A 9,349-nucleotide genomic window follows, 5' to 3' on the forward strand; every position below is an offset into this window, starting at 1 on the left:
CATAGCTTTACAATGTTTAAGAACGAAATTGACAAAACTAAAGCTTTGAATAGCAAATTGGTACGAAATGTAAATTTTGAAGAACATTTGAAAAAACAATTATCTTTTCCTTAATAATTTAGATGATAGTTCAAAATTCGATCATTATGAAATTGATATATTAAAAATTAAAGGAGTAAGAATATTGTTGCATATGACAAAAGGACAAATACAAATATTTTATTTATTTATTTATTTTTCTATTAATGCCTAATGTGAAAAGGGCTACACAAGGGGGTTAGCCCTCCCCCTTCATTTTATTTATTACTTCAAATATATAAGAAAGTGTCATTGAAATTAAACAGTCTTGATGGGTACAATTTATGTTGACAAAGAGGGTAATAGGCCATGGAGGCAAAATATCACTATTCAATTGCTCTTATTAACATTCGAAAACAGAACAAGCCTTTAAAACACCAAGCATATTACATTAGACTCAATCACTAGAACAACAACCTCCCAAGATGATTAACCATTTTATTTGTTTTGTGGAGAGTAGTGACAATAGCTGCATGAGGATGGCAAGATTAACTTGAGCTGAGAGAATTTTAATTTTAATTTTCTTTATTAAGATGGCAATTTGACTTTGTTACGGTATTCTGCAAGTGCCCATAACGGATATATATTTCTGTAGGCTGCATAATGTAACATACAGTTCTTCATGAAAACTCCGGTAATTTCCTGCGTTTGTCAAAAAAAAAGAAGGGAAGAATGTAAATTTATGATCAAAAGTAAAATAATATTTATCAAAGAACTGAAATTAATTTTTGTTTGTCTTCTCTTTTGCGTATCATATTTATGACAGATGGTAAAATTGGTTGTGTCGTAGAGAATTGATGAATACCTCTTGGGGGAAATCTCCGTTTTCCATTTGGGAATTGATCAGCAACTTTGCAGCATGATGTAGAGGTCTTGGGTCTCTTTCGGCCTAGTTAGTTAGAGAATTTAAAGAACATCACAAATTTTATTTTGAATATTGTTTGTGTTAATTTGTTGAGCATGTATAAGTAGATGAAGTTTTACCTGGCCGGAATGAATTAGACCCATCATGGCCCATGAAGTATGCACCAAATTGGCTCGATTCTCTTCCAGTGGTACATATTTCTGTTGTGACACAAAGAATATAGAATTAATTAATTAATTATACATGGAAATAAATGAATTAATCATTAAAAGAAAAGTTAACTAGCTAGCTAGCTAGTACGTATTGATTTTGGTTGAGGATTCATATTTTGGAAGGGAGTTAAAAAATAAACCTTGAGGGGACTAGAAAGGTAACTCTCTCCCCAACCTCCATTGTCTCGTTGGGACAACAACAAAAATTCAACACCTTTACGGATGGCTGCACAATTGTTGTATGTCTTCCCTGCTGCTGCCAAACCTCCCAGCGCAAACCATGTCCCGTACGTGAAGCAAACCCCCCAGTTCCCATACCTACCACATTCACATTCACAATTGCATGAGAGAGAAATATAGCAGGTTCAAACAAAACTAAGACATGTATTCTAATAATGTGAGATCAATTCTTTTTCATTATATTCTGCCATGTTAATAGTTATATGCTCAATTAAATTAAATAAATTTATATAATTTTTTTTACTTTTGCATCTCATGCTTGTGTAGGCCTTTCACAGAAATATTTCCATTTACAGTAATTATACACACACACACACACAGAGAAAGTTGGGAACAACATACCATGACCCATCTGGCATTTGGATATCTTCAAGGAAACGAACAGCGTTTTTGATGAAAACTTCAATCTCCTTTTTGCGGTGTCCTGGATATAATTTCATGAATAACACAAAGCCCTGGATTGCTGCTGCTGTGCATTCTACGTACTCGTGTTCAATTACAATATCAGCAAAGAACTCTGTAGGATTAAGAAGCTGGCCAAAAGAAAAGAAAAAAAAAAAGAAAAGAAAGTTCAAAATTGCAAATTAAATGAAAAAAGGGTGTTTGGGTTTGCACTGCAAAAAAGGCATTAAGAAGTATTACCTCTAGCCAAGCCCCTGCTTTTACTGGCTCCCAAGCTGCTAAACCCCCAGTTTTACTCTGTAAACATTGAGAGAAAAAAAAAAAAAATTATATATTTTTCATACGATCTCAATGTATGCATTAAAAATATATACAAATATTATGTAAAAAAGTGCATTAAGAAGATTTTGACAATTCAGTGAGCGGTTTTTAGCATGACCCGTTCTTTTAAACCATTTACTTGAGCTGTATTAAGAATTAAGAAAAATTGAGTGTGCTAATGCTATTGTACAATTTTAAATTACAGAAGTGTTACCTGTAATGAAAGCATGACATTCACAGCATCATACAATCTTTCAGCCTCATGTTTTTCACCAACAATTTCAGGTGGCAATTGAGACAGCAACAGACAACACTGCAAAAGGAAAAGAACTCATTCATATTTATAGCACAACATCAAATTGTACTTTAAAAAACAAAAAGAGCAAAAACAAAAGAAACAAAGAAAGAAAATGTCACCTTAAACCCTTCTGCTGTGCAATCTGAGACTTGCCAGCCATGATCTTGATCAGAGAAAGTCCAAGATCCTTTAGAAATGTGCCTGAACATCTTTTTAAAATCACCAGAAGGGTTGTCCTTCACCTTTGAAATTGAAGGATAAGAAGAGAAAGAAACAGGGAAGAACGAATAAAATTGATTGTTATTATAAATTATAATTTGAAAATAAACTCAAAAATATTTATAAAATTAATAACAATTTGAGAAAAAAAGAAAATAAAAGATAAACCTGTGATTTCTTTATGAAATCATGGCCTTTCCTAAGAACTTCCCCTGCTTCTTCAAGCATATTGCAAGCCAATATTGCTTGAACGGAAAAACCTGTGTCCCATTCTTGACTGCCAAAACTCTGCGATTAAAAATAAAAAATAAAAAGAAAGGAGACATATCAGAAATAGCATGGTCCTCCATTCTTTTTTTATTTTATTTATTTATTTATACAAATAACTAGTAGTACCTGCATTTTAATTCCATCTTCAGCAACCCAGATGTAATCTGGGATTCTAGCAAGATGCTTCTTAAAATAATCACCATTAGGATCTTCCACCCAACAAGAAAGCATGCATAAAACCTTCTCGACACATCCGATGGTAATGTACCGACTATTTTCATCTTCATAGTGGATGTACTCCATTGTCTTTGCAAGTGCTTTCTCTCTCAATTTGTTGAAGGGCCAACGCGTAAGCAATGGCTCTGTCGTTATGTACAGACTATCCCACAACAAATCCTGTATTAGAGGATGCGGGTAATACAAATCTTCCTGCAATGTAATGCCATGGCACCACCACCCAGTAATTTGTTACAAATTCATTAATTTCAACAGTAAGTTTAAAAACACAGAAACTAAACACGGGATATAGTTATGGAAAGGATGGACATACCTTAGCACAAACATGCCGGTATTTCTTCCAATTAACTTCATCATAAGGTTGAGAATGAAGCTCTTTCCTCAATTGTTTAACAAGATCAGTAATTGGTCCAACAAATCTCTTCCCATATAGGTATGACATTGGCATGTAAACCATCCTACAGTAGCACCACATTTTTGCTGCATTCAAGTCATCAATATAAAAAGTCATAAGCTTTTTTTTTTTTTCAAATGTATAGTATAATATAACAAACTTAAAAGTAGATCAACCTAAATACCTGGATGCATAGGAAGACAAGAAGGCATGATCCAGAACTCTGGTGGCATGGGGTTGCACCCTGACCAATCGAATAGACCAAATATCTACACAAAACCAAATTAAAAAAAATAAATTACATAAATTAATTATATTAAAAATGATGAATAAGATGAGATTGAGATTGAGATTGAAATAGTAGTGAGTGAGTACCGAAAGCCAAGTCTTTCCCCAAGAGGGCATAGCAACAACACCGCCATGATCATGGATCCATTTACGACCTCTTTCAACAGCATTGTTTCGACCACCAAATGGGCCATCTCCCAGAATTCGCATGCATATGTAGCTGAGTACAGTACAAAACATCATGCTGTGCCCTTCTATGTGGAATCCCCATCCTCCGTCTTCATTCTATAGTCATCAATTATTTATTAATCACACCAATAAAAAATCACACATCCATCCAGACATACATTCACACATAAAGATTTTATCATATTATTACTTGGTGGTTGTATACGTATCGAAGAATCTCCTTTTTGTGTTCTGGTGAAAATGTTTCGTCCAGATGCCCTGTAATGTACAAACACATCACCTGCACCATCATGTAGTACAACCATGTATTAGTATGCCTTTCTAGATAGTAATTTCACATGTACCAAATTCAATCATAAAATCGGACACAAAACACTTGTCTCATTGTGCAATCTTTTTATTTTTTATTTTTTTGAAGTATTAAAAAAAATTAAAATTGGGCAGTGGCATGCATGTATACCAGTGGAGGAAGAAAGAACAAGGGGCCAGCATTCTCAGCAGCCCAATGGCCATCTTTGGTCTGCATAGCAGCAAAGAAGCGTAGCGCCCTCTTGAGGGTGATGTTGGCAGCCTCATGCGTTACATCCTCGTCTTCACCAACCTTTACTGGTGGTATTGTTTGTTCAAAATTATTTTCCTTCAACATCTGCATAGAAATGGAAACACAACATGATTTAATTGTTAGATTTAAAATTTAAATCTTATGATTTTTTTTATAAAAAAATTATAATAATATATTTTTAACCAGTTGATAGGAAATGGTGTATTAATCAACCCAACTATGGACTTAGAACCTTCAATCTCAACAATTCTTGTGTTTAAGCCTTCCATTAAATGTCTGTCAATTAATAGTTTGAGATTAATACTGATACAATCAGAAAAAGTTGATTAGTTTAGGCGAGAAAATGATTAAATCAGCTCAATTTTTTTTTTTTTTTATTTAAAAAAACCAAATGAGCACTAAACAGGAAAATAGGGTTCCAATTACAGTTAATTAAATGTTTACTCATGTTTCATATATAAAAAAATTCTTAGGATATTAAATGATCTCAGAACAAATTATATAGTTTTTTTATTTTTTATTTTTTATATATATTTTGAAAGACATATTGAAAAGGACCCTAATAGAAAAAATCGCCAGCAACTGAATTTTTTTGTTTGTTTGCTTTTTTTTTTTTTTTTTTTTTGGTAATATCAACGTTGAAAGGAAACAAAAGAAAGAAAATATGTATTTTAAAAAGTTAGTTAAAAATTATTTTTTTTTTTAATTTTTTAAAACAAAAAATATAAAAGATAATATAATTTAAAATAAATTAAAAGTTAAAAATTAATTTTAATAAACTTCTCAAAATTTTTCTTCTCCAAACTCCTCTGCTTTGTCCGATATATGCCAAAATTTATCAGTGAGTGGACTTGGTTTTCGATACTTGTGAATTATCGTATATGATCCCAAATCAATTACGATCATAAAAAAAAATAGCCTCGAGATTGGACTCTATTAAACCTGTCTTTTTCATTAGTGAAAGGTTAAAATTGTCAACTTGACTTTTTTTTATCTGGTCAATCGACACCAAAGTTAATATGGTGGTCCCAAACTATAGAATTCCTATTCCGATCCACAAAAAAAAAAAAAAAAAAAAAAAAAAAAACTATAGAATTCCTATATAATTTTGTCTCTTTGAAAAAGTGTTTGTAGTTTCAAGGTAGGGATGAGGAGGAATCAGCAGTATTTTCACCATTCATTTTGTCTTCTTAATGATTCTTCCAGAATAAAAAATAATAATAATAATAATAAAATAAAAACTCAATAATCATTAATACTTTTTGCCAAATTTTTTTTGAATTGGGATAATTTTTTGAATTTTTAGTCTATCATAATTGGGGCAAAATTTGACATGATAATTTGGGACCAACTCAATAATTTTCCCAATTGCATTTACTGATTTGAAGGTCAGGATGGGGATGGGGATGGGGATGAGGAAGGTATTTGTGCTTGGTTTCAATTTTTTTAAAATTGAATTTTTTATTATTCGTATTTTTTTTATTTTTAATGAATATTTTTTAAATTTTAAGTATTTTTTTTACTTTTGTAGATGAACGTTACTTAGATATTTCTAAGTAGTAAAATATTTGTGAAAAAAATTAATAAATACATAAAAATACAAAAAAAAATTATTGCATTTTTGTATTTTTTAATATTTAGTGTATTTTTTTTTTAAAAAAAATTCACAAATATTATACTTTTTAAGTATATTTATGTTAGGTGTGTCAACAAATTAAAAAAAAAATGAAAATATTAAAAAAAATCATTGAAAACATTAAAATACGAAAAGTAAAAAAATAAAATTTTCTGAAAATTATTTTTTAAAAAACAGAACCAAACAAGTTTATCACTCATGACTTCTTCTTGATTCTTTTAAAATGGAAAAGGCTTCGTATATCAATGACTCAACATGTTTTGAAAAGTGGGTAAAAAGTTAATTTTTTAGTTTTTTGACTCTTTTTTTAAAAAAAAATTGACTTTTTTGATGGTTTTTTTGTGATTTTCTTTTTGAAAACTTGGTAAAAACTCAAAAAATTGACTTTTTATCAAATTTTCAAATTGCCCCATTCTTTCTTATCACAACTAATTTAAGCCTTGTTTGTCATCTACTATATAATCCATCTTTTTATCTTTTTATCTTTTTTCCATCACATCACCTCTCTACTTTTCTGCACATCTTTTCGTAAAAAGACAAAAAGTGCACTTTTTTAGTACACCCCAAACCAACCCTTATTATTTGGTACAACTTATTCACAATCATTATATATCCCATATATATATATATATATATTTTAGATAGGGAAATATATCCAATATTTGAATGTGCGAAATTAAATAATTAGATGTGATAAAAATAAAAATAAAAATAAAAATGATACGTGTAAAACATCTCCAACAACCACTTAAACACATTTTTTTATTCCACTATTTTGAGGAGCTAAAACTTTAAAATACCAGAATAACAAATATCGCTAATCCTAACTTGCTTTGGAGTGTACATTACCCTCCTTATATTTAGAAAGGCCGAAATCCTTTCCTAGCATAAAATATCTTCTTTTTTTTTTCTCTTGAAAAAAGGAATAAAAAATATATATATATATAAAAAAATTTATAATCTCAACATACTTTCTCTATATCTTAAAATATTTTAAAAAATATTTACATATCCTTTTCACGCATTTCAATACTAACAACTTTAACATTTTTCTTTAATTGAAAAAAAGAGAAAGAGTGGGAATCATCGTTGAGACAGTAGAAAATGACTCTTTAAAATATAAAAATCCACATTTTCATCCAAATTTAAGGTAAATATTGCTGGACTAAAAAGTCAAAAAAAGAAAGAAAGAAGAGTACTTATCAATCAATCTTATTAATTAAATTTATTTACTTATAAATTTTGATTGATAAATTTCTTATTATAAATTTATTTATAAAAATAAAAAAAATAATAAATTTATCAATCAGATTTAATGTATAATAAATCTCAAAAGTAAGACTTAATAATAATTTATTAAAAAAAAGCCAATTTTTTTTAAAAAAAATTAAAAAATTACTAAAAAAATTAAATCATAAACACAGTCATCCATTTTTTTTTTTTACAATTTAAAAAAATTATTTTCAAAAATATTAATTTTTTCGTTTTAGGATGCTTAGTCTCGTTTATAAACATATCACTTTAATAATTTTTTAATTTTTATTAAAAGACATAGAAAAGTAAAAAAAGTGATGTGATAACTTATGCCTGCTTTTGACTTTTGCCTAAAGTATATAGTTCACAAATCATGTCTTAATAATATGAGAGAGAGAGAAAGAAAGAGACAGAGAACCTGAAGGCGGAGAAGAACATCGCCACTAGGCTTGACACGAGAGCGGTTCAGAGTGAACAATTCACGAGCCTTTTCAACCTCGGCTCGTTCTTCAGGCGTACCATAATTTGGATCAAACTCCCATATTTGTCGCCCCACAAAATTGTTAGTGCTGTATAGGTATGGCTCATATGGACCCCCTCCTTCTGCTACCTTCAACCTCCACATTCTCCTACCAACAAACTAGTATACATATATATATATATTACCATTTTTTGTCACTTATATCATTAATTCTATCAAAACTTTAAATGAAAAATATATTTTTCATATGTGGAATGAATAGAAGAAATATATGAGAGCACGCATAGAAAGAATAGATTGAGTGCAAGAAATGAGTTTTGAACTCAATACCTCTTACAATTAAAATTGTTCTAAGAATTTAATTTATTAAGAAATGTGTTTAAAAAAAAAAAAAATGACCCATGTTTATTAAAGAAGAGTAAAATCTGATAGATTTATAAGTAACCAATACCCAATAAGATCTCTCTCACAAAAGCTTCATTCAATAGCTCATCTTTCCTCTACATATGGTAAAAGTAAGTAGCTATTAAGAGATCTTCTAACAAAACTTCAAATATACAAACATTTATTCCTTCCCTCCACTTGGTTGTTTGAATTGAATGGTAGTGGCTTTGTCATGATTATCACCACTTCTTTAACTACTAATAAATTTCACAAACATGTTTTATTATCATCCAAGTGGATCTTGTTTCATTTTTTTTAAAAAATTTTATTATTACATAATACATCAGTTAATAAAAAATTTATTAAATTTATACAACTTTTTCATTTTTATAGTCAAAAAATAGCTTCATTAACTGAAGTATTTGCCTCCAAAATGCCAAACCAAAAGAAAAAAGAAAAAGACAGAAAAAAAGCAAAGAGAGAGACAGAGAGAGTTGGATTACCAGTTGTAGTTAGGCACTTTAGTCTGCTGAAAAAGTCAGCTATTAATTACTTTCAGATTCAGGCAAGCACTGTGAGAGAGAGAGAGAGAGGACTAGAAGATGAGAGAGAGAGGAGGTGGTGGTCGAGAAATTGTGGTTGGCCAAAACACAAGTGTGTGCCTATTGAAGAGAAAAGAAGAGAAGCACTCATTTATATACAGGGAGGAAAAAAATCTAGTATTATATTCTACATTTTGGGAGGTATCGTTGAAGTGACCCCCATTTGTATAAATAAAAATAAAAATAAAAAATAAAACTCCTTATATTCCACATGTTGGGGTTTCTTTGACGTAAGCTTCCCACGTGGTTCCTAATTAACACCGCCCAAAAGGATAAGAATGGAAAGGTTCATTTGGATGTTTTTTTTTGAAAAATAAGTTAGAAGTTAATTTTTTATTTTTTTTTTAAAAATGTGTAAATAAATAAAAAAAGTAATTGTAATTCAAAACAATTAAAAAACTAAAAAGAATTAACTTT

At 29.7% G+C, this 9,349-nt stretch overlaps 1 protein-coding gene across 2 annotated transcripts; it reads right to left on the reverse strand.

Moving 5' to 3' along the window:
- Positions 1–207: 207 nt before the first annotated feature.
- LOC114300891 (beta-amyrin synthase 1-like) lies at positions 208–9,101 on the reverse strand. 2 transcript variants are annotated; one of them, XM_082892291.1, is made up of 17 exons: positions 8,834–9,101; positions 7,884–8,105; positions 4,474–4,659; positions 4,204–4,293; positions 3,912–4,109; positions 3,721–3,805; positions 3,456–3,622; positions 3,032–3,334; positions 2,804–2,923; positions 2,536–2,658; positions 2,333–2,431; positions 2,038–2,094; positions 1,738–1,928; positions 1,296–1,473; positions 1,063–1,143; positions 884–967; positions 208–720 (listed from the first exon to the last, which is right to left on the reverse strand). In XM_082892291.1, the coding sequence occupies exons 2-17, from the start codon at positions 8,088–8,090 to the stop codon at positions 607–609; spliced, it is 2,283 nt and encodes a 760-aa protein (XP_082748417.1). In that variant the 5' UTR covers positions 8,091–8,105; positions 8,834–9,101; the 3' UTR covers positions 208–606. The 2 variants fall into 2 exon arrangements, with proteins under 2 accessions (XP_082748417.1, XP_082748418.1); XM_082892292.1 differs by lacking the exon at positions 7,884–8,105 and having other exon boundaries at positions 8,834–9,021.
- Positions 9,102–9,349: the final 248 nt, after the last annotated feature.

This window comes from Camellia sinensis, chromosome 10, assembly GCF_055761805.1.
Source record: "Camellia sinensis isolate YWXY chromosome 10, ASM5576180v1, whole genome shotgun sequence".
Lineage (NCBI taxonomy): Eukaryota > Viridiplantae > Streptophyta > Magnoliopsida > Ericales > Theaceae > Camellia > Camellia sinensis.

What these genes read in the sequence shown, in the direction of transcription:
- LOC114300891 (XM_082892291.1), bottom strand. Translation starts at nt 8,090, where the DNA reads ATGTGGAGGTTGAAGGTAGCAGAAGGAGGGGGTCCATATGAGCCATAC. An exon ending in ATGTTCTTCTCCGCCTTCAG is followed by an intron (nt 4,660 to 7,883) that starts GTTCTCTGTCTC and finishes ATTTCTATGCAG; the next exon opens with ATGTTGAAGGAAAATAATTT. An exon ending in ACCGGCATGTTTGTGCTAAG is followed by an intron (nt 3,335 to 3,455) that starts GTATGTCCATCC and finishes ATTACATTGCAG; the next exon opens with GAAGATTTGTATTACCCGCA.